Genomic DNA, 25,564 nt, shown 5'->3' on the forward strand with positions numbered 1-25,564 from the left:
CACTTCACATGCAAGTGTCGCTCGTAAAAACAGGCACGGTCTAATCGTGGTAGCAAACATATTATCCAAAGTACCTAAAGAATGCTGAAGAGCACTCACGAAGAAAAATCTTCGGCAATTTAGCCCTATGGTTTGGCTGAAAGTGATACTTATAGTACGGAACTAAAAATAATTACACTCTTCAGGGTGTATGCTTGACACACAGGTAACACCCCTACCGTTAGGGTCTTACAAAGATGTATAGAGGACGACAACGGAGCTCCAACTAGACGTGTGATGAGAAAACATCTAGTTGAACACAATATAATCATTCTGACAGCTTTACGCGCACAGAAATATTCGACAGGAGAAAATCACAGGGATAGATATAAAGTTCGTTTAATGCAATTTTTACGTCGCCCGTCACACCTGTCATCATTTTTAATTGCAAGGAAAAGTCGGCAAACAAGATGCCATCATTGGTTCCCACCATCTTACCCCTTAAACGTTAGGGTGTTAGCCATGTGACAATCGAACACCTTTTACACTCCCATAAAGGTATGAAATTTTAGGGTGTGCTATATAAGTCAAATGCTTAAGGTGGCTGAATCAACACTGGAACATAGCTGCTTTAGAAATGACCCGTACGCAGTTGCAGAGCAGTGCAGATGTTTCTACGTGGGTAACGCAGAGGCACCATACAGAAAAGAGCCGGCGCATTCACCTACTTCCTCCTTTCCACTCCCCATTAGTAAATAAAGAATACTATAAATTGGCATGGGGGCTAACATGGCGTTTTCTGCATCTCTCTTTTTCCTGCGCAGAAGTACGTTCTTCACTCAAGGCTCGCTTCATCCTAAGCCGCAGACGTGGCTACTTCATCCTTCAAATTTACGCACCATGCTCCATGATCGTCGGTGCCTCCTGGGTTGCCTTCTGGATCAACCGCAGCGATGCCGCTGGCCGCGTCGCTGTAGGTCTGTCGCTTCAAGCCTTGATCCGTTTCATCATGTCTCAGTGGAGCAATTTTCAAGGGCTCTCATCCCGAGTAACTGCTCGTTGCCTCCTCTTATTGATGCCTTGGTTGCCGCCTTAGTTGTACTCTACTTACCTTCGCTTCCCGAACATGTTTGGGATGGCTGAGCTGCGCTGTTCACTTCCACAGCAAAACATTGCGGCATCCACAACGCCATTCGCTTCATATGGAGCAAAACGATGCTGAACTTATCCTGTGAGAGTTTAATTAGAAGGAGTACACAGAAGTATCCGCATTTCCAAGTGAGGATGTGCAGACTTGCTGCACAAAGTGCGTGCTCGTCCTGCACAGGCACCAACACTGGACTATGTGATGATAGCTAACGGTCATGCTCCTACCAGGATGTTATTAGCGTGTTAGTTGGATCGGTGAACCTTGGTAAGTAGCGATGGCACTATAGTAAACATTGCAGATTTGATCAGAAAAAAAAATGAGATTACTGTAGGCGTAAAACTATAGGCACAGTAGATTTGTAAGGAAAAATGACGCTGCACTCAGACGGTGGCACGTCACCAAATACGTAACCCGCTGCATCCATAGCAGCTTCTATGGCACCGTCAAGATTACGCCGATTTCTATGTGATGATCTAGACAGTGTATGTACTACCGAAAGATCGCCTGCATATTTTTGCGCGGTTCAGTTTTAGACGCCCGTTCATGGTGAAGTAGTAATATCAAATTGGCGCATGCTTTGTTTTCTTAGTTTTCTACCCTTAACCTTTCGAGCAAGTTTTATGACCTGGTACGTGCCGTGATAGAGTGAAATCGCCTCTCCTAGGTAATCACTGTGTTATGGATTCCTGCTTCAGATAACTCTAAACACATGCTGGCTTGCAAATCCTTGTACTGCGTCGTTCTTCGCTTGCAGCGCAACACCGCAAAGACTAAACAAAAATTTGCGCTTGTGTCGTAGGTAAGGTGATTGCTCTCAAAGTTCAGCAGCTTGCCACCTTCCCCAAGCTGCCTGCTAATTTTCACATCGAGCATTTGCTATTGCAAGCAGATACGTGCTCAGATTCTGCATTCTCTTCGCTGAATCTAGCCGCTGGGGAACACTCAACGTGTAACAAAGATAGAAAATACGTCAAATGCTGGCAAAAGATTTAATCATACAAAAGTGCGTCAGTACAATTGGAGCACTTTATCACGATATCTTTATATTCGACTAAAGAGGTTCCAAACAATCTCTGGCATTTTGTGGCAGAAAGAAAAAAGAAAAGGATGGAAGAAAATTCGTCATCTGTAATAAGGGAAAATTGTGAAGGAACCCTCATCTTCATAGAACAGCAGGGAGCTGAACTTCTGACCTCAGCATTCAGACATCACTCTGCTGTGTCGTCCACGTGGTTGCCAGCCAACGCAAACATGCGAAGAGAGGAATTTGTGAAAAGGTGTTACGACAACGTAAACGAAGTGGGTTAAGTGCAAGATCGGGACTAATTTGCCACTACATTTAGTAGCAGTAATAATAAAAAAGACGATTGTGATAATGATCGAGGCACAGTGTATCCCTTCAACGAGGGGCATTATGGGCACTTGTCTGAAAACGATCAGAGTACTCCGCCAGGCTTAGCGTGCACCTCGAACTGTACAGGACATGTCTGCAGCAAGGTAAAAATATCGTCTTGCACGCGGCGAAAATAATGCATCACAGATACCGAGACACGAGAGCAGCAAATCACAAGCTGTCGGCCAGTGGCTATAGGTCTACCTGAAGTCTTACGAGAAGCGATGTCTTTGATTTGCCTCCACTTAATGTTTAGACTCTGCGGACGTGTGTTAGTTGCATATGTGCAATTTCGGCTATCGTAACTAGTCGGAAGCAGGGACACTTCACTGCTGCCGAAATGTCATTTTCTTTTCTCCGGCACTCATGCTCGAACGACGCAGGCGCCACCACAGTGCTGACACTGGTGACGATGGGCTTCGGGGGCCGTGCGTCGCTCCCCAAGGTGGACTACGCGACGGCCCTCGACTGGTTCATCATCATGTGCTTCACCTTCGTGTTCACGGCACTCGTCGAGTACGCATGCGTCAACTACATCGAGCGCTTCCTCCTCAACCGCGAGCGCAAGCGACTCGAAGCCCTCGCTCAGAAGGAGGAGCGTCGGGATCTTGCTAAGGTAATCAATTAATGCTTTCGTTCCTGTTCTCATAGCGTGTGTCAGCCGTCGGCTCAAGCTAACGTATAAAACGAGTTGGTCTGGCAGAATCGCCTACAGCGGCATTTATGCGTGCACCTATGCTTCCTCATACCCTGAGTGAAGTGCTTACTGTTGCATAATTTGTTAATTCCTGCCCACCTTGAAAAAAAGAACATTGCTGTTTAACGTCCTGAAGTAATCCAGGTAGCCATGAGGATGACCTGGTTGAAGGCTCTGAATTAAATTTGACCACCTTGGGCTCCTTAACGTGCACCTAAATCACAACACACGAGCATTCTGAATTCCAGCCCTATTACAATGCGGCAGCTGCGCCTGGTAATCGCACGACGCCGTAGTCATACAGCCAACGCAGCGACTACAGGCGAACTAGCTGTTGGTCGTGTTGCGGGCACATGTTAAATAACTTTAGCTGTATCATCTGGAGTCGCAACGCCAAGATCTGGTCGCTTGGTCACTCGCTCGTTCACTCACTCACTCACTCACTCACTCACTCACTCACTCACTCACTCACTCACTCACTCACTCACTCACTCACTCACTCACTCACTCACTCACTCACTCACTCACTCACTCACTCACTCACTCACTCACTCACTCACTCACTCACTCACTCACTCACTCACTCAATCACTTTGAGGTTTAAAGCATGGTAGCCATTTTTGCCAAAAAGAGCTATCAAAGAGAAAGAGGGAGAGAGAAGCAGAGAGAGAAAGGTTGCATAGAAACGCAGGGAGGTTAACCAGAGGCAGTTCCGGTCGGTGACAAGCATACATGTCAAGTAGTGCTACAATTTGGTACAAGAACACATTGCCCTCTTATAAACTGCTTACAACGGGGCGACGTCCCGGGGTCGGGGTACCCGACCGAACGGTCAGAGCCGCCAGCACGTATTCTGCGCGCAGCGTATAAGCAGTTGTATAAAGCTCGTGCGTTCTCCATAATGGCAGATCGGTTATTTCGCACGGCGCTTTGCCGGCGGCGTGACATGAATAATACGAAGGCAATGGCCGCCAACCGTAAAAAGAAAAAAAGAAAAAAGAAGGGAGGAAGGGGGGTGGTAGAGAAGCGAACGAGGCCTGTCCCTTCCACATTTGCATAGCTTGTTCGAAGCTCTTACCTTTTGTTATATTCCTCGCAGTTATTAATGACCTAGCTTAGGTAGCACAGCACTAATTAGCAGAGGATATAAATGAAGTGCGCGGAAAACCCTGCTTCTTCAACCTGGTGCAAATTTTATCACGAACATTGTCTGGGCCCCGAGGCCGCTCCGTGGATCAATGCAACCAAAGTCATTTCAGCTGTGTCGCGGTGCGTGTTCTGGTGCCAGCAGCCCTGTCTGTAGCTACGAGACGCGAGCAGGAGGAACTAACATTTATTAGTTACGAAGGCACTAGGCCCCAGACCACGCCTCCACGGTTCACACATCCTGTCCCATGCAGTGCACTCTTGGTGTGCGGCACCAAAAGTGGTGACCATGCTTTTTCGAGCGCTCGTATGGGGACAGCTTCGAAATACCTTTGCGCCCTGTTCGAGCACCCCGTCAGTCAAGGTAATGCATCTTAGATTCAATTGAGCGCTTTGATGGGCAGGCCGTTCCTACTTGAACCACGGTGCGGTCAACACATGCCTACATGGTGGGCTAGCGAGAATGAGGAAAAGCATCTTTACCAGAGGTTTCGCCTCCTTACCACCCTCGCGAAGTCTCCGAACGTTGTGTATCAAGACATGCTCAGAAAGCAATTTAGATCTTGCAGGTGTTTCTATCGACACTATTTCTGTCTCTCTTTCATAGTGTACTTGATCTCTGAAGAGAAAAAGCCAAGGGAAAGATTTGGTGCTCATCGTAACTTTGACACTGTAAATCACGTCGTGAGGAATACGATCCTCCCTTAGCTCCAGTTCATCCCTTTAATCCTTGTTCCCTTCCTCTCTTTTATTCTTTTCGTTGATTTCCGCCCTCTGGTTTTCTGGGCCAGCTTCGATGGAGCCATATCACAGTGCGTGCCATTTACACGACTTTGCGCCTTCTTCGTCCTCGGCAGGAGCTCAAGGAACCCGGCCAGGAGGAAACGGCGGACAATGCGGCGTCCGACTCGGAAAACATCCGGCTCCGCCTCGAGCAGGCCGAGGAGGAAGTGGCGGCGGCGGCGGGAGCGGAAGACGCGTCCACGCGGCGAAACCGCCTCCGTCGCGGGGTCCCCGCACTGGGCCTGGCACGATTCGGCTTCCGCTGGTGGGGCCCCAAGCAGCGGCTGGGCGACAGCCACCCGGACACGGCGTACGCGCGCTGCAGTCGTGGCGTCGGCGGCCCCGCGCCGTCCGCATCATCCTCGAGGGAGCAGCGCCTCACTCCGAGCGAAGTGGCCGGTGAATTGGACGCCTGGGCGCGCATTATCTTTCCCCTCACGTTCACCGTGCTCAAAGTCATGTACTGGACGCTGTTCCTCTACTTTGTGGACGACGAAATCTCCGAGGACCCGCCTTCGCAAAACTGAATCTCTCTATTTACCCCCCTTTCTCCGTCTCTCGCTCTCTCACCTTTCGTTTTTCTTATTTCTTTTTTAATCCCGTGTACGAGATGCCCACCGCCCGTCTTAAGGCGCCTTCTCTCTCCTGTTAAACGTTCGACTTCTTACGAGGACGCTGTGCGCCACGTTTTCTCTCCGAGTCTGTCACTCTACGTGACAGCTGACTCCTTTGTGTGCGTGGTCCCGTGTGAATCGGTGTTTTCTTTTCTCTGTGGCGTTAAACTGTAGTGCGGCATGTGCTGCCACGATGCTGTCCGCGTGCGCCGCCGCACGTGCTGGGAGTTCGTGATCACGCGACGAACAGTGTTCCCGTGAGGAACGCCGCGCGCACTCACGTCCCTTTCGGGGAACAACAAACCGCTGGAAGAAGACGAAGGAGAGGATTGGAGAACGGAAGCGTTCAGCGCCGACTTGTGCTCTTAAGTCACTGCCATCATACTCGGAAACCGGCTACGTTTCCTTTTTTTCTTTGAGCATTGGTGCGCTGAAAGCTTCGCAATTGGATTTTTCTATCGAACGCGGCTCCCCGCATTGATGGAAGAAAACAATGCCACGTGGATCCAATGCAAGTGCTGCATTGTGCGAATGGCGGTCTTTCTTACACGGTAACTACACTACAATACCTACAGCGGCGTATTTTCAGTGTTGCGTCAACCGGCGCAGGAGCGCCGATATTACGCTTACGGTATTAGTGCGCGTAGTGTAGGTCGCTTCGTTTGGCCTGCAAGTGAAGCGGAATAAACAGCAGCACGTGAATCGGCCATGACAGAAGCGCGTACCCGCCGTGGTTGCTCAGTGGCTATGGTGTTGGGCTGCTGAGCACGAGGTCGCGGGATCGAATCCCGGCCACGGCGGCCGCATTTCGGTGGGGGCGAAATGCGAAAACACCCGTGTCCTTAGATTTAGGTGCACGTTAAAGAACCCCAGGTGGTCAAAATTTCCGGAGTCCTCCACTACGGCGTGCCTCATAATCAAAAAGTGGTTTTGGCACGTAAAACCCCATAATTTTTTTTTTAATGACAGAAGCGCGGTTATTGCGGTGCGGCGTGAAGTGAGCGCGGCCACGCCGGATGGCGCAACGCCGAAAGTACGTCGAAAATATGCTGTATCTGGTTGTCTCTCCTAGGCACTCAGTGGAAGGCAAAATCATTGTTCACGGTTCAAGTATCAATCGGTTGGTACTCGTGAGCGCCAGATATAACGCCACGAGGCCGCCGCTTAAAACAAGTGTTTTTATCTTTAATAGGTTCCAGCGCGTGCGCCGCCAACTTACTAGTTCGCTGTACATATTACAAGCGTGCGCGTCGCGCAGATAGTCGCGCAGGCACTCTTTATACTCGTGTGCAGGGGTATCTACTGTAGCGTTATCAGTACTATATATCAACCTAACGTGGCACTGGGGTAGAGGCTGGGAGCCGCGCTCTGGTCATTCAAGACTGCTCTCTAGACTGTGCTCAAGACTGGGCAAACAATGTTCTGACGCGGAGGAACAGGTGGCAGTAAGACACGCGCACACGCGTGATTGCACTCTCGACTCGCAGACGCCGGCAGCAACTTCCACTCCAGTGCCAAATTACTTTATAAGAATGTGTAGGGCAAAATGTGGCACTGCAATCGTTCGTCCACCATGGAATCTGTGAGTAGCATATGAGGTTTTGTACTGCTGGTTTAGCGGCTATGTTGGGAAAATGCTTTCGGCGTTTCTTTTGTTGTCATTCAAGGCTGAATTATGCTGTGTATTTCCATTACAGCATTTGCTCTCTGTCCTTCATTGTTTACCGTTCACAAGTCATCAAGTTTATGAAAACATTTCTCAGAATAAATAAATCAATATTGTACAGGAGATATACCCTACGTAATTGCAAGTTACCTGCAAGCGGGTTTCATAAGATAGCCCCATGGCATAGGGCAAGGTGGGCTAAGTTTTAGTTATAATATTGCTATAACGAATTTGTAAAGGCGAATGGCTTCCGAGAATGCCAATATAAGAAGCAAGAAAGGCGATCGGGGCATGAACAACGCAGTTCTGACAAGTAACTGCTCATCGCACAACTGCGCATCTTTGTTCATGCGCATCGTTTCTGCACAGTCGTCGACACATCCGATTGCTCGAATGGAAGCTTCTCGCACGTGCTCTTACCAAAATGAGCAGCTGACGCCAGTTGCAGAACGAAACCTTTACTTCTTATGATTATGCAAAATAGAAGTGAGGCGTGCAAACAGGACACAAGAGTAGAGAAGTGGACAACACGAACACCTACTCTTCTCTACTCTTGTGTCCTGTTTGCACGCCTCACTTCTATTTTGCATAATGAATCCTTACCAACTAGCTCAGCTTTCTGTCGTTCTAAACTTCTTATCAACCTAGTCTTCCCTGGCATAAAGTTATTCTTGTGGCCGTCTGACAGCCCCGTGCGCGGAATTCTCTTCATTACCAGCTCGGTTCGTAAGAACTTGATAATGCCAGTTTCTGATTACGTAAAGCTAGTTCTACTCAAATATTCTATTTTTGAAGGCTATGTCTTTCTTGGCGAACTCAGATAAATTATGGTTTCGTGGGGTCTGTGTACATGGTGTCCACTTACTGACTGCTTTCGCCAAAATACGGCAATTTGAGGCCTTCTAGGGCACTTAAGACAACGAAAAATACGTTGAAATGAAGGTTGAAACAAAAAAAAGGATGCAGCAAGTTAGCATAGAGATATAGTACGGCGCACTAATAATGCGTAATTAGTGCAAAGAGGCCGAAATAAAACCCAGATGCGGTCGTTCAAATTGCGCGCGCCTAGAACTGGAACCGGAAGTTTGACTTTGCTCAACATAAAATATAGGCTGGTCCCGATTGTAGTGCAGTCTTAAAACAAACAAAGTAAATAAAATGGTTCTATGTCAGAGTAAACCACACGATACTCCGATGCCTCTCAAAAGACCTTGTCTTTCTTTGATGTCAGGCTCTGTTGAGCCACTTTTACTTTTTCTCCCTCATTATTTACGTGTATATTTTCTCACTGCTGCCACGCGGGTGCCCTTCGAGGGCTCCATTCGCTGTGTCATATTCTCAAATAGACAGTAAAACTTTTCACCTCGTCGTTATATTGTTCAACTAGTTCGGCACTGCAGGTGTCTAAAACTCGAAACGATACATCTTATACACCTCCGTATCGACCATTTAAGGAAAGAGAATCATGAGCAGAACCACGACACTGGGGTCAATGGCAGCAGGCCGACTATAATTTCTCAAAAAATATTGCAGACATCTTATGTCAATAATAAATTTTGTGTTAGTACAGTGCTCATATTCTGATGAAGGAAACCGATTTGTTTTATCTCCATTACTATAGTCATACAACAAAGCAGTTCCATCCACATGAAGGGCCACATCCAGCCACATCAAGGGCACTAACGCAGGGTTTATATCATTGGTAACTGTAAGGAAGGTCATCTGCGTGATATTTCTTCAAAGAATAAAAATAACTAATTATAAGGTAACATAATAATAATAATAGTAAATAATAAGGTACTAATAAGGTAATAAGGTAGTAATAATAAGGTAATAGTAATAATAAGGTAACAACAATGTTAGCAACCACTGTAGGAAATAATCAAGTTGCAGGCTCAGCCAAGTAAGCAAAACTACAAGCTTTGCGCCAATTACGGGCTACCACATCAACCAGGCCATCTAGTAAACCGCATCAACCACTGATTCAGACTGAACATCCCTCGTCGTCTGGCATGATTTATTCGATAGAGTCGTAATGTAACAATCTACCGCAAGAATATTGAGAAAAATGCACTCGTTGAAAGGAGATATCTTCCAGGGACAAACTGGGTAGACGGGAAGGAATACCAAAGAATGGAGGACAATTACTTCCACAGAATGTCATTAGTATTTCTAGAGGCGCTTACAGCCGTTACATTCCTGCTGTTATTCCTGAGCCTAATCATATAGTCACGCCATCCGACATCATTACTCCGGCTAAGGCCTTCGTCCTTGAGTTAACTTAAGTTTCCCTAAATTATTGTGTGCACCTTTCCGCATAACTCTCCTTGTCCTCTAAGAATGTGTAAACGAAAACCCGAGGCTTTGCTTCAACAAAATTCCAAGCGCCGCAATAAAGCTGTACACTGGTTGCTCCCCCAACTCCACAAAGGCCGAGTGAGAAACTTCAGCACGAGCAGTGCTGAACGGTAATGTTCACGCTGATTACAGATCTACATTTCGCTCGGATAATTTTCAAGTGAGCTCGTGTTCATTTCCAAAGGTCACCAAAAGAAGAAATTCAAGGAATTAGGACAGAACTCATCTCACGATGACTGTCGATGGTTGTGCGAATAACAATAGAGCAGTGCAACGACAGACCATATTCCTCAAGTAACGTTTATTTAAGACGTGTAGTTGTAATTCTGAGACTTTCGTTGTTTCGGCTATACTATGCCACGTCCTCCGATATCGTCCTACTGTGCTGTGGCATTCGGTTGCCAAGGTTGCCCATGAGCATGGAAGCATGAAGATGACTGTATGATGCCGATGCAATGATGATGGAATGGTTAAGAAGGGATGATATTGATCCAACGACAAATATGTGTATCGACTACGGCACGAAAACAATGAGAAGTCGTTTCTTAAATTATGACGACGAGATAACAACGGCAACGTGGCAACCACGACTCGATGAAAATCATATAACAAGAACTGTATAAAAAGAATGGTTTGACGACGACTATGTGACGACTACCGGATGAAGAAGCGGGAATGAACGATGATGGCATGACCGAGACGCCATGATGACGTCGGTATGACGACGGATGAATCATAGCGTATGTGAGAATACGACGCAATGACGACGATGCATAATCACGATTGAATGACGAAGCGTGATGACGATACAATGACGAACAAGGGATGCGGTTAATGGATCGACGAAGGTGGTACGACGACGGCGGCAATGACGAGAATGGGGTGACGATACTGAAGTGATGACGATGGTGAAAGGACAGCTTCACGACGATGCCATGACGACAACGGTATGAAGACGAGGGCATGACGAGAGTCGGGTGTCGAAGTGACAGTGATGACGATAGAACGACCGCTACGGCATCCCGACGATGATATGACGGCGAATACATGACGGCGACTGTATGACCACGATGCGGTAACGACGGTAGCGTGACATATACATGAGTGCAAAAGGATGACGATGAGTATATGATGACGATGGCGTTATGATGACTGTATTGCGTAACCTGTATGACGTATGGGGCATGACGAGAATTGGATGAAAAAGTTGTAGGGACGATGATGGCAAGATTACGACGGCATTACGATGATGGTCTGACGATAAAGGTGTTATCGCGACTGTCTGACGATGACAAAATGGCGACATAATCACTATTGAATGACGACAGTACGACCGCAATGCAATGACGACGAAAGATTGATGTCGGTTGAACGACATCAGACCGCGAACGTGCCTGGCCCAAGAGGCCTCAACAGTAGGCCCCACGGGAGTGGTACGGTCACTCCCCCCACCTGAGGTTGTGGGAAGGGTGGAGGGTTCAGCTTGAATGGGATGAAGGAGAGAGCCGTTGCGATTTTTGTTTGGATAAACTGGCCGATTTTGTTCGTGAGTTTACCGTTAGGGCTTCCCGTGTGGTATAGATACAAGGCCAGTGGCAGCCTCTGCAAGGTCAGCACGCGCCGCGCTGAAATGCCCAATACGGGGGTTAAAGTGGGGACGGCCCTGTTCGCACTCTCCTTGGGGAAGCTAGCCAGTCAGAGCAATGGCAAATAGAGCGTGCAGTGGATGAAAAGACTGATTGATGACTGATATGATTGTGAATAAACAGCATCAATGCGACCGGCTTTAGTTTTCACGTTGACGTCAAACTGTGAGAGTGCGCACAAATTCCACCGGTTGACACTCTACGGAGAATTATGTATGGAGGCAGATTATTTTACAGTCAAGCTGTTAAGAGGGGTTTCGCAACGATTTTCGTGAGGCGTGCGACAGGGTGGTCGATATCAAATCTTAGCGCAACGGAAAGTGCGCTGGAGCCATGAAATTGGTCAGAAACATAATGATTTATGATTATAAAATAAATTTGCCTAGCGTATATGTAATCCGAATGGACAATGACCTATTTTTCCAAATCAGCAATTCGTAATTTCTTGTTTCTCGCGTTTCCTAACATGGCTCCACGATGGAGGTAAGCTGACAATTTCCGCGGCTGCGGCGGTGGAAGGCTGACGCCACTGCACGGGAGCCGTCACCAAAACTTGCGAAATTTCCCTAAATCTGGGAATTTCAGGCTTCGTTCAAGCAAAAATGAAAATTTATATCAAACCTAGGGAAATTTCATGGTACGACACGGAGAAAATAGAAATTACGAGACGTCAGGAACCACTGCGGCAACGCCGCTATCAACGACACGTGTAGCTGCTGGCGTGACGGCGTGTTTAGATTTCTGTCAGACAAAACCGCATTGGAATTACCATGCGAAGTATGACTTCTGATCCTACTACAGCGCCACGAACACATCTCGCTAAGTAAACGACAGTAAGGATGCCATTGGCTCGTTAATACGCTAATGAAGCACTGCTACAAAAAGGGTATTGCTGTTCGTACTTCTACGTGCGCTGTCGATTTTTGAGCATTTTGTATCAAACACTTTTGTGTAACGGGAGAAACGTGCGTATGCTGCAATACCGAACAAAGCAGCACAGTCAAAACTAGGTGCAATCGGACACATATACCATGCGCAGCGCCGAGCATGACAGCGTGGTCGTGCTTACCAAGAAGCAGGCATACGCCGAGCAACTTTGGATAGATTCTCACTGGTCACGTTTTTCGGTGAGGTTGGCGTGAAGGAAAACAAAACTGGCCACGTAGCTATGTGCGTCGCTGCAAATCACGTGCAAGTGCGTAAGCGTGATGGTGCTAAATCAGCACACGGTATGCACGAAAAAAGTATTGCACATAAAAATATGGCATGATTCCGGAATCATTCCAACTCCAGAGTTTCCACTCTGCAATTCTGCCTGTCATACAGCAGTCCGGCTTGTAATAGAGGTCCTTTCGAACGGACAGAGCGAGTGGCGCCGCTACATCCTTTCCCAATTTTCTGCTGACTCGCTGCCCGACTTTTTGGGACAGACCTCGTACAAGGTCTCCTAAACTGTCTCGTTAATGTTCAAGCCAGCAGGACCTCGACACTTCTTCCTTACGGAGGGAAATACACCCAATAGAACGCTTTGGGATTTCGCACCAAGTTTCACAGTTTCTTAGGCGTTATTCTGCATTGTGACCTCACTTGCAGTACTAATGCCTCTAACATGAAAAAAGAACTCATTTGTATTAAGGATGTGTTTAAATTCATAGCTGCAAAATCGTGGGGACCATCCCTGCGCCCCATGTTACAGCTATACACATCACTTTTTCTCGGATTTCTTCAATACAGTCTTCCTGTCTTGTCCAACACGGGCAAGACTAACCTCCTTGCACTACAAAGCGTACCAGCCCCAGCACTTCGGACATGTTTTGGCCTGCCGAGATGTTCTTCGACAGCTGCAACGATTGTCATGGCACAGGGGCATCCGATGACCACACGTATCGTTATTAAGACGCTAAGGGCGCACATTCGACATCTTTCAAGGCTAACATCGTACCATTTAGCCGGTTTGCCAGCGTGAAGACCGCAGGCTACAATCTGTGGTATTGGGACGAGACACCATGACTCGATACCATCTCGCTTCAAACCTGCAATACGCCCAGCTTCGGTATTGTTGTGAGTGCCTCCGGCAAATTCACGTGTGCCTCTCATTCACTGAGATTGCTAAGAAGGCCCACTTGTCACCGCTAGCCCTTAAGCAAGTTCTCTGCTTCTCCTAAGCGAGTCTTATTTTGACCGGATACAGATATACACGAATGGCTCCACCATTTCGAACAGTACCGGAGCAGTGGTTGTTCCATCAGACCCCGTCTCTTTGCAATTTAAGTACTCTCCCATTACCATGTCCACAACAGCAGAGTTTACGGTTCTTCAAACTGCACTTACTTACGTGCTCCAGCAGCCGCCAAATCATTGGGCCGATTTTTGCCATTCGAAAGCAGCCCTACAAACTCTGCAGTTTGCCCTACGTCATGGGTTACACGAGCAGGTAGTGTGCGAAATAAGGCACCCTCATCACCACGCTGTCGAGAAATGACACGACATTGTATTTGAGTTGTGGCCGAGCCACTGCGGAATTGTCGGCAATGACAGCGCAGATGAAGCTGCTCTCTCGGCTCATAAAAACATCAGCCCATACCCCTCTAAAGAACCGATGCTATGCGGCAAATTCACTCACTTGCTTGCCACATGACATTTCTACGATGGAATTCACCTAGTTTCACCAACTCACGCTTATCTTTTCTGGACCCTAACTTGCGACTTCGCCTGCCACCCAGACTCTCCCGCAGTGAAACAATTTTACTGTGTAGCGTGTGGCTGGGCGTCACATTTGCAAATTTCTGTTCATTCCTGAGAGGAATGCCCAACAGTGCGGATTGCAATTTCTTCGGGTGCGATGAGAACCTAGAGCACCTCTTGTGTCATTGCCCATCCTTTTGACAGTTAACGACGTACTCTACAAGCTAAACTCAGCCTATTAGACAATAGAGTGCTCTCGGAGGAAAATATCCTGGGACCATGTTTTATGCATTCTTGCATGCGAAATGCCACAAAAGCCCTTCTGCATTTCCTGAAGGCTACTGGACTCTACGAGTGCTTGTGACGGTGGACATTCCTCTGCGACTGTCTCTGTGAATGACTGACTTTTTGTTACTTTTCTTCTCTATCATTATTATCTAGTCTTCCCATTTCCCCCTCCCCAAGTGTATGGTAGCCAACCGTGCACGTCCTTCGTTAACATCTCTACCGTTCCCTTTTCGTTTCTCTCTCTCTCTCTCTCTCTCGCACCAAGTTTAAGAGTTACAGTAGTGCAGGTGATTCGCCTAACGGTGTACGATCCGTACCTGAGGATTATGAACGTCACTCAGAGAAAGCCATGATCACGGTCTGCTCTCAAGGGCCCGCGCTTCCCTAAAATTGGAATCGAGGCGGAACGAAAGCGGCATCTGTCGAAGAAATGCGTAAAACGAAACAGCCATGGGCCCCGCCGCTCTGCTTCCATGTCTGCTTCCATGGAGGTGTCTGCTTCACTCTCTCTCTCTCTCTCTCTCTTTTGCTCTATGTCGCAGCACCATGATGCTGATCGCAGAGGCCTTTAGGCTTAGTAGATAATCGACCAGGTGGCGCCAGGCGTCCGCACCCGCGTTGAACGCGACGGCCCTGGCCAACACCGGGTGGAACTACGTCACACACGGCGTAGATCATTTCTCTCGCTCAGTACCAATTAAATCGTGGCTTGAATGAACTAACAAAATGGCGAGAAATTTACAAAGAAACGGGGGTCAAAAACAGAGGACTCGGTCACATGACGCAATACCAATGCAAAGCACGGCCGCCATGCACGACTAGAATTTTCTGTGATATGAGTAGGATGCATATTATAGTTTCGGTTGTGCTTTGTAAAGTTTATGTTGGTACAAAAGGTATGTTTACCACCCGTTTCAAGCGGTGCACTTTCGCGAAGGAAGACGCACTTTCGCGAAGTCCGGAGCAGTAACGTTCAATACGCCCGGGTTCTTTTTTTATTATTATTTCTTTTTTTCTTTTTGTGCGTGTGCGCGCGTGAGATTAAGTGGCGTGGTGTGTTACAGGAGTTTTCTCTCAATGTACAGCTTGTACACACTGGCCCAACATGGTAAATTTCTCTTGCTATTTCCTCGGAACAAGAGTCACAAATGTGTTTCTTGTGGGCCATTCTTCGCAAAGGGCTGATTTTTTTGTCATGATAATGTTGACCTTGCTAAATAAGATGCCGTGGTATTGCATGCTCCCAAGGATGCAAATGAGCTTGTGTGTACACACAAGCAAATGAGCTTGTGTGCATTAAATCCTTCAATTTTAGTATAGAATATCGACGTGAGTTTTGTCGAGAATCAAAGCTTCCGGGCTTTCATAGCTTGGCATATTAGTCGTCGAACAAATAGGAAAAAAATTAAGTTCAGCAGACTTTAGCAATTCCTCCTGGTTTGAACTCATTAACCGCAATGGAGGCAGATTCTCATAACAGCCACCACCATAGTCACAAAAAGTTGCTTACGCTTGAGATGCACAACAATTTAATTGCGTCAGCTGCAGAGCTCTGCTTCCTACGGCCTTCGGAATACATACATACGCTTCTCTACATTCAGAGCCAGAGCCTTTCAAAAACTGGACAATCGGCCGCTTTCTGTGCAGGTGCTGTTGGAACAGCGCCCCCATCGCCCGTCGGCCCATAAAGCGGTGAAGGCACTTTTGTGCTACTTAAGGACGACGGGCTTGTGCGACCATCTGTGACTATTAATGAAATTTCTGTAAGCCCACACACGTCAGCGAACTCACCGCAATTTCCTTCTTTCCTTCCCTCCTCTCTTTCCCTGTTATCTTTGTTATCCCCTTTCCCATTCCCCCGGTGTAGGGTAGCAAACCGGACGTTATTCTGGTTAACCTCCCTGCCTTCTCCTTATCTCTTTCCTCCTCCTCCTCTACATTCAGAGCCTTCATGGCTCCAGAAATCCCACACAAGTCGCACAGCTGCATAGTTGAGTAATAACGCAATGATTATATCACGTCCGGCTTCAAACTATACGCACTGCCACAGCGGCACGAGTTCGGAAACTGGTGACTACTCCATTACGTAATTTTTTGTTTTTCTTCGACGTATGAATCCCGGCCCCGGCGGCCGCATTTCGAGGGGGGCGAAATGCGAAAACACCGGTGTACGTAGATTTAGGTGCCTGTTAAAGTACCCCAGGTGGCCGGAACCCAAGATCTTACCCTCTATTTTCTTCAACCACAGAGGAGATCTGCATAGCAAACCGTAACGCGAGCTTCTGGCATAGTTTGGCGTAGGCTGGCATAAGGTCAGAAAGACCTCACAGCCTTTCTACAAATGAAATTATTTCTCGTCCTCCTCCGGCCCAATAACGCTTCCGATGACGTCATGACAACAATGGCGATGAGCATGATGCAATTGCAATCAAGCCTGACTAGAGCAGCCCGACGACGTTCACGGCACAAAGAAAATGGCGGTCGACCTCGGCATGACGACGACTACGACGGTGTGATGTTGACGGTGACGGGAGCAATGAGGTGGACAAGACAACGATGTAACGACGATGACTGTCAAAACGGCATGACGGTTAACACGTAGGTTACGGGCTTGTGATGGAGTTCTCTACGGGGGAACCAGTTTCCCTTTCTGGCAATCTCTTCTGCCACGCATACCTGACGATCGTAAACGTGATAACATCTGCGAGAAACGTCCCAAATTTCGTAGATGTAACACCCAGCACATACACAGAGGTTTAATAAGTAATGTCTAAATCCAATTAAATGGCAGAAACTTAATAATATCGCAGATTTGAAGCCCATGAATTTGCACAGTGGATCTGTATCTTGAAACTTTCCTATGCGATTGAGTTTCCATATCTCCACTGCGAAATGCGCAGTGCAATCTCTGCATATTGAGTGAAATGTGTATTTCGAGATAGACGACAAAATCAAAGCTAGTCGGGTAGATAGAGGTGATATTACTTTCTCATTGTCAATAAATAAAGAAAGAAGAACATAAATATAGCTCAGCATAACCGTATGAGGAAAGCCCGGAGAAGAATGTTCACGTTCGGAATATATAGAGAACACAGAAAAAAGCGAGTTCAGTGACCGAGGTCTGGTGCCCCTTCGCCTTTCGGACACGTTTCTTTTCAACGTAGCTTCGTGTCGGCTTGCAAGTCTTTACCGCGTTTTTCTAACATTTCCCACTGTTGCTATGCGCTCGGATTACCTCGCTTGAAGTTATCAGAGCATTGAGCTTGTATCATCTCCGACGAACGAGTTCTCCTAGAAACGTCTGTCTATCCTTCTGCCTGAGGCGCTTGTACGGAAAGCTTGCAATATAGTGTCACTGAAGTTTGCCGTTAAATGCGGTCGCTCGGTTTCGATGTACTCTTGTTTTTATTTGCGTGTTCCACGACTGAATTTCCTGACATAGAAGCTTTTTTTCCGCCCATGTGGCCTTCTTTTCAGCGCTGGAATTTTCGATCCCGTCAATACTTATCAGGTAGAGCGATTAGGGCGCCCAACCGGACGATGTTATTGATGTGAATTGTACCGAAAAGCCGCTGCCGTCTAGTTGCGAGGTTCATTTCAAGAGAGCTTTGCACCGTCAGCCATGACATGTAATACTCCACATGAATAGAGAAAACTTGAACTTGTAAAATTATTGCAGCAATATGCCTCGGGTAACGGTCTTGGTGGGTGTAATCGTTAGTGCCTAGCACGCTGTCTATGACACTTTGCAGCAGGTAAGAATTTTAATATGCCCCTGCTAATACCAGCATGCTTTTTTTAATACAGCATGCTTTCACATGCCTGTTGGTGTTTTAGACGTTTTCTTTTTCGTCTTTCTTTTCGTTGCCTATTTTTGTTTTCGCTTGGGGCTATCAGTTCCTGTCCAACATTTGTGTTCCGAAATTTTATAAATGCTGACTCGTGAGCTTTCTTTTCTTTTTTTTGTACATAGCTGTCGAGGAATAACAATAGCACTGGCTATGAAATAAATTTTTGGGATAGATGCTGACTCGCCTGCTTCTTTTTTTCAGAAAATGTCTGTCTGGAAATATCAATAGCGCTGGCTATGAAACAGAGAAAGAGAACAAAATGCAGCGATGCTAGCCACGCCGTGAAGGCCTGTGGTCGTATTTCCGGTGCAGCCCTTTCTGCGACGCCTTCATTTTAGTGTGACGCAATGTGTTCGGTGTGAAAATGCCTCGCCGTGCGGATGGGCATTTGCAGTCTTCTCGTCTCATCCGCCTTCCATTTCTCATTAAAACTTCTTTCTGGGCGAGTTGGTGCATACTTGACATAAAAACTGTTAAAGCGCAAACACATGCAACCACAAAGTGTGAGGTGTCCTGTCCCTCATACTTTGTGGTTGCATGTGTTTGCGCTGTAATAGTTTTTATTCCATTTCTCAACCCGCTCGACACTTGCATGAGGCACGACACTTGCCGGGGGCAAAAGAGCCCAGCGCATCTATAGGCAGCCGCGGAGTGAACGCTGCACTCGAGTGCGCTTTCGGTTCCCTGATCAAAATTGCGCAAGAAATATTTGGTTAAAGAAAAAAAACAGTCACAAAAAAAAGAAGAGAGGTCCACACCACAACGACTTGTGGTGTGAACTTCTCTTCTTGTCTTTTTGTCTTTTGTGACTGGTTTGTTCCTGCAACTATGTACAAACTGGCCCAGATTTCAACCCTTGTGCAAATATTTGGTTAACTTACATAAATATTTTACTTGCGATAAGGCAATATAGTAATGGCAATATGTGATAATACTTTATATGTTGTGTACATAAAAGCGTTCTAATGATTAGCTTACTTTTCAGTGCATATAGCAAATATAACATTTTTGGTTCGCGGTATGGAAACTATATACCATATTTATTTTTTAACGTTTTCAACTATTAGTTTTATGTATGTATCAATATCGTGACAATGACAAATTTCCTGTTATGAAGTATTGTCGTATTTTATGTATTTGCTGTGTTTCATGTAGAGGTTTGTGTACCGTGCCAGCAGTGTACGGATAGCCCAGGCCCAGTCAGGCAAAAAGCCTTTTGTCTCCGTTCCTTGATTTCCTCAAACAGAAACAAAAATAAGGTTAACAAAAATACACCATGCGTAATGTTAATTATTCTAGTGCATAATATTGTTGAGGTTGTTTACACGGGAAGGTACATAATATCACACATTTAGCATCCTGAATGGTTTGCTAGTCCTCTACTGAAGCCAGGGGTTGCTGCATCGATTCGCACTGGGAAATGGCGAGGTACCATCCTATCTTATATGCACTGAAAAAATTGATGCCGCTCATTCTTCCCGTTGAGACAACACAAGCCCAGCTCTCTATGCTCTAGCAGCTAAATTATATAATAGAGAAATGCAACACGAGGCACCTATGAAGTGTTGCAAATGCCACTTGAAGTTCCCTAAATCCGCACGTTTTCTAAACTACAGTTTCCACTCCTGGTCCATCTTCTTGCTCATTTATTGGTGAATATCGTAAGCCGAGAAAGAAGTGGTCGCATTTTTTCTTTACAATTTGCGTGATTCGTTTCCTTGGTCATGTGGTGTACCCGAGGTAGTACTCTAGAATATTCTGTGAGAGCTTACACAGTGTGTCCCAGCTAACTTTAGCAAGAATTTAAAAATGTGCGAATGCTACATAGCTGAGCAGAACCAAGGTAGTGTTGTTTTCCGTCACTTGGAAATGCTCTAATTATATTTTTCATTCCATCTAAAGAATACCTTAGTCTTAATTATTTATTAACCTTATCAATTAATTTAATTAGATGAAAAGTGTCAATGAGAAAATTGTACAGCGACATAAAAAAAACTCGCGATACAGCTGTCTGTTGCTCAATACGTGCTAGATAATGTGTTTTTCCGAGCGTGAAAGAAGCCCGCGAATACACGCAACATTGCCGCGCGACTGGGCAATCGAGGCACTTTGCGTGTATTCGTTAGCTACTTTCATGCTTGGAAAAACCCTTTTATCTAGCACGTACTGAGCAAGAGAAAGCTGTGTGGGGAGTTTTTAATGTTGTTCTACCATTTTCCCATTGACACTTTCCATCTAATTATAATATTTGAAGTGAAGGCCTTATGTGATAATTTACAAGGCCTCATAGTAGAAGACAGTTCAATTTCACAGCCTGAGTCCTCTCCCACCACCAAGAATCTGGCGTCTCTTGGTGGTGTAATCTTCCTTCGTGTAATTGTTGCATACTTCGCTATCACTAATGATGCTTCGCCTTTCCGGCGAAACTGCAGCCTCTCTCTGTCTTTTCTATTCTTTTTCTTCGAGTCCGAATATAAGCTCTCCTGCACATGACTGCCGTTGATTCTGATTTATAGTGAATCCGGCTTGGAATTATTTCGGTTACTGAGTGAATTATACACAGTGCCCAACTATAGTGTATCAAGACTTTAAAAAAGAGCAGTTGTGTTACTCGAAAAAACCTAGTGCATATTGTTTCCAGTACAGTTCAGTACCCGGCAGTGATTATTTCGTTCCAGAAATTTAATTCGACAATAGAAATTAATTATCTAATTCGACAAGTACTGCACTATTATCAAAGTGTCAATGAGGCACTTGTAGACACTCCCAGGCACCCCCCAAATAACATCTACCTGCTGTGTTTTCAGCGATGTAAAGCAGCGCCCTCAAATAAGCTGATTGAAAGAAACTGCACTGCCTGTCGCAAACGCGAAGAAGCAGCCCATAACCTTGGTAATGGTACCGAAGGGGCACCAACAGCAGGTTTCGCTGCTTTCCAGCTATTCCTTCCTCTCTATATCACTCTTAATATCGGTCTGTCAAGGCGGACTGATAACATTGATAACAAAGGCCCCTTGATAACGCCGCCGAAGCGCGGCTCTTACCACGCACGAAACACGAAAAGCAATGTAATAGGCAAAGCATGTTTCAAAATCCCGGCTTTGCTTACACCGCATGGACAGAGTGCGCGCGCAGCTATATTTCGCGCCAGAAACGCGCTTCGGACCAAAGCCAAATGAAAGTGACGGTTCTAGTTTTCATGAGAGAGTATACGTGCTGCAAAAACAGGTGCATGGCTTAAATAAAAGCGAAATAAACAGACCGGGAAGCGACCCACGTGTTGAGAAGAGGCGAAACCAATGCGTTCAAGACATTAAATAATAACTTCTAAACAAGACGAATTGGCATTCAGGATACCTGCACAAAAAACAATCAAAAGATACGTCAAATGTCAGTGTGTGCTTATTATCTATGAATTCGTAAGCGCCATTGAACGGATGTCGTACGCCAGATGCTGCCTATAGAGGACGTGCAGCTACACAGTACTGAGTCCGCTTTATCACATCTTCAGTGGCTTTCTTGATGACCGACGCTCGAATACTACGGCAGACATCCGTTATCCTTGTCTTGAGCTAATCTAACGTCCATCTCGATCATGTAAGCATGATCTTTCACAAAAGCCCAAGGAAAGAAATCCAGTGGAGAGAGGTCAGGTGAACTAGCCGGCTCCTTTCTATATAGAACGTCCTAAGACTGATTGATTAAAAAGCGGCTATTGACCAGATTTCTTTCCTGTATCGCAGCGCTCGAGACACAGCTGGACTCAAAGTTCCGCCCGCTTCAGGCGCTAACAGGCGCAAGTTACTGCGCGCTGGCTTGGAAACGCGCGCTCCAACGATTAGGCCATAGGAGATGAGGCAGGCAGCAGAGGGTTGTAACTGCCCGGGCGCCGCCCACCACTCTCCGCAGCCGCTCCTGCTCTCGGACTGCAAACACTGCCTCGATCGAAGAAGTTTACCTATTTACATATGTGCAAGCTTATCATTCACAACTTTTCACGCAATATTTAAAGATGGCTTCTCCCTGATATCACAATTGCTGTGCATTAGGTGGATTATTCGAAGAGGCAGACATTAGTAGCACGAGAAATTGAAACACATATTCAACTAATTGACACAAAAAAACTAGAAATTACTTTCGCAATCAATTACGCTACAGCACATATCGTAATTGACGCACTGTTTCCGGGGAATTTGCAAGACATATCCGCTTGAATTTCCAAGGTGAAACCAGTTTCGAGATATTATTACCCAGGGCGTGGGACGAAATACATGGGCGTTCCAGTTACTTTTGTGCTGGAACGCATAAAGCATAGTTTTATTTAAAAAGTAAGCGGAACAACGGAGCAATTTTACGACGAGCTTGGTGGCGCTTATCTCCAAATTGATGTCATTCTGGAAATTCATTCCAAGTGGATACGCCTAGCAAACTCACCGGCTACAGTTCGTAAATTGCAATATGTGCCGTAAGGCTACTAATTAGGAGGTTAAGTTGTGATTTTCCGTTAATTTGTTGAATATGAATTTTGATTTCTCGAACAAGTAATGCGCGTCTCTCTGAATAATAGAACTCAAGCAGTAGGTATTTACCTGCAGCAGGCCATTCTTTTTTTTTTAGATAACGTATAACAATTATAATCATCACCCCGCATATAAAGGGTGTTCTTTTTTTTAACAATACAGATTTTTATAAAAGGAGGCTATATAGTCGCGCCCGTGTGCTTTTGGTAAAATTTAAAAAAAAAACAAGTCGTCAGCACTCATGCCTCTCCCTACTTGTTTAAAATCGAAAACTAACTGTTTCCAGGCGCGCACTCTTGCACTGTTTTGTCCGCTTCTTTGAAAAGCGAAACAGTTTCCCAGTGCGCTTTAATCCAACTACCGTTACGCATAAGCTGCGAGAAGCAGTATGGTGTTGCAAGACATAAAGAAGATAGTATTCGCGCACTTCTGTTTTATTTCCAGAACTTCACGATGGCGCGATATGCCACGCACGTACTCGCCAATTTAATTCATTTGCTCTTCGTCAGGATCCGATCGAATAAGCCACATTGAGAATTCGTTAGCGCACATTACAGTGCTAAGAATCAGCTTATGCCGGGTAGCGGACGCGCAGTACAAGACACATTTGTGAACACTAAGATGCAGCTCAAGATGAGGCATAAAGCAAAAAGAAAAATGACGGAGGGGACAGGCTGGTGCACGAGGTGTCATCATGAGCAGCAGCAGCCTATTTTATCTCCACTGCGGGACGAAGGCCTCTCCCTCCGATCTCCAAATACCCGTGTCCTACGCCAACCGATTTCAACTGGCGCCCGCGAATTCCCTAATTTGATCGCCCCATCTAGTCTTGTGCCGTCCTCTCCTGCACTTCCCTTCTCTTGGCACCCATTTTGTAACCCTGATGGCCCACCGGTTACCTAACCTACGCATTACATGACTTGCCTAGCTCCATTTTTTTTCTCTTAATTTCAATTAGAATATCTGCTATATCCGTTTGCTCTCTGGTCCACACTGCTCTCTTCCTGTCTCTTAACGTTACGCCTAACATAATTCCTTCCATCGTTCTTTGCGCGGTCCTTACTCTCGAGCTAATTTGCTTCTGCCTACAAGTTTCCAAGCTCTTGTCCCATATGTTAGCCCCGGTAAAATGCATCGATTGTACACCTTTCTTTTCAATGATAGTGATAAGCTTCCCGTCAGGATCTGACGATATCTGCCGTATGCACTCCAACCCATTTTTATTCTTCTTTAAATTTGCTTCTCATTTTTAGTGTCCCTTGTGAGTAATTGACCTAGGTAAACGCACTGCATCAGAGATTCTAGAGGCTGACTAGCGATCCTTAACTCTTGTTTCCTTGCCAGGCTATTGAGCATTACCTTCGTCGACTGCATATTGATATTCAACCCCACTCTTACACTTTCTTGTTAAGGTCCTCAATTATTTGTTGTAACTCGTCCCTAGTGTTGCTGAACAGGACAATGTCATCCGCAAACCGAAGGTTGTTGAGGTATTCGTCGTTGATCCTCACTCCTATGCCATCCCCCTCTAATAGCTTGAATACTTCTTCCAAGCACGCAGTGAATAGCAATGGTGAGATTGTGTCTCCCTGTCTGACACCTTTCTTTATAGGTATCTTTCTACTTTTCTTGTGGAGAATTAGGTAGCTGTGGAATCTCTGTAAATATTTTCTAAGATATTTACGTAAGCCTCCTGTAGTACTTGCTTATGTAATGCCTCTATCACTACTGGCATCTCGATTGAATCAAATGCATTTTCGTAATCTATGAAAGCAATATAAACAGGCTGATTGTACGCTGCAGATTTCTCGATTACCTGATTGATGGTATGGATGTGATTCATTGTAGAGTATCCCTTTATGAAACCTGTCTGTCCCCTTGGTTGACTAAAGTCCAATGTTGTTTTTATTGTATTGGAGATTATCTTGGTGAATATTTTATATAATATTGGAAGTAATCTAATGGGCCTATATTTTTCAATTCCTTAAGGGCTCCCTGTTTGTGGATTAGTAAAATGTTGGCATTCTTCCAGTTCTCTTGGACATTGGAAGTCGAAAGGCAGTTCCTATGAAGGGCCGATAGTTTTTCAAGCATTATGTCTTCCCCATCTTTGATTAAATCGACTGGTAGTCCATCTCCTGCCACTTTTCCCAGTCTCATGTCGTGCAAGGCCTTTCTACATTCATCGCTAGTTATAGAAGGAGCCTCTCTAACCTGTTGATTACTACTTGGAATGGAAGTGTCATTTCTGCTTTGGGTACTGTGCAGGTTAGTATAGAATTCTTCCGCTGCTTTTACTATATCTTCGAAATTGCTGATGATGTTCCTGCTTATGTTTCAGTGCATACATCTTGGCTTGTCCTATGCCAAGTTTTTTTCTCAATTAGTTCACGCTGCGTTCATTTTACTGCTTCCTCAGTCTTTCTCACGTTATAATTTCGAATATCCCTTACTTTCTCCTTGTTGATAAGTTTTGAAAGTTCTACAAATTCTATCTGATCTCTTGAGTTAGACACTTCCATTCTTTGTCCTTTCATTATTAGGTTCATTCGTTGCTTGACAGAGCTTACCTACTGGTTTGCCTGGTGCCTTGCCTCCCACTCAACTTCTGCATATGAAGCTAGCCTAGTTATGGTTTCATTCATTACCTCTATGTCATCTTCATCTCTCTGTTGTAAGGCTGCATATTTATTTGCAAGTACCAGCCTGAATTGGTCCGTTTTTATGCTTACTTCGTCTAGGTTGGCCTATTTCTTCTTGACCAGTTTTACTCTTTCTCTCTTCAAAT

The 25,564-nt window shown here is 45.8% G+C and overlaps 2 protein-coding genes across 9 annotated transcripts in view; both read left to right on the plus strand.

Annotated features, from left to right (window-relative positions):
• Positions 1-6,283, plus strand: part of LOC135898148 (gamma-aminobutyric acid receptor subunit alpha-6-like) — a 70,277-nt gene extending 63,994 nt beyond the window's left edge. For all 7 annotated transcript variants that reach the window (XM_065426925.1, XM_065426922.2, XM_070535416.1 and 4 more), the window contains 3 exons: positions 804-956; positions 2,906-3,138; positions 5,223-6,283. In XM_065426925.1, the coding sequence (XP_065282997.1) occupies positions 804-956; positions 2,906-3,138; positions 5,223-5,675 (839 nt within the window). In that variant the 3' untranslated portion in view covers positions 5,676-6,283. The remainder of the gene's footprint in view (positions 1-803; positions 957-2,905; positions 3,139-5,222) is intronic.
• A 923-nt stretch (positions 6,284-7,206) lies between these two features.
• The window catches only part of LOC135898152 (gamma-aminobutyric acid receptor subunit alpha-2), a 117,359-nt gene continuing 99,001 nt past the window's right edge, over positions 7,207-25,564 (plus strand). For both annotated transcript variants that reach the window (XM_065426930.1, XM_065426931.1), the window contains exon 1: positions 7,207-7,344. In XM_065426930.1, the coding sequence (XP_065283002.1) occupies positions 7,309-7,344 (36 nt within the window). In that variant the 5' untranslated portion in view covers positions 7,207-7,308. The remainder of the gene's footprint in view (positions 7,345-25,564) is intronic.

This window comes from Dermacentor albipictus, chromosome 3 (assembly GCF_038994185.2).
Source record: "Dermacentor albipictus isolate Rhodes 1998 colony chromosome 3, USDA_Dalb.pri_finalv2, whole genome shotgun sequence".
Taxonomy (NCBI): Eukaryota; Metazoa; Arthropoda; class Arachnida; order Ixodida; family Ixodidae; genus Dermacentor; species Dermacentor albipictus.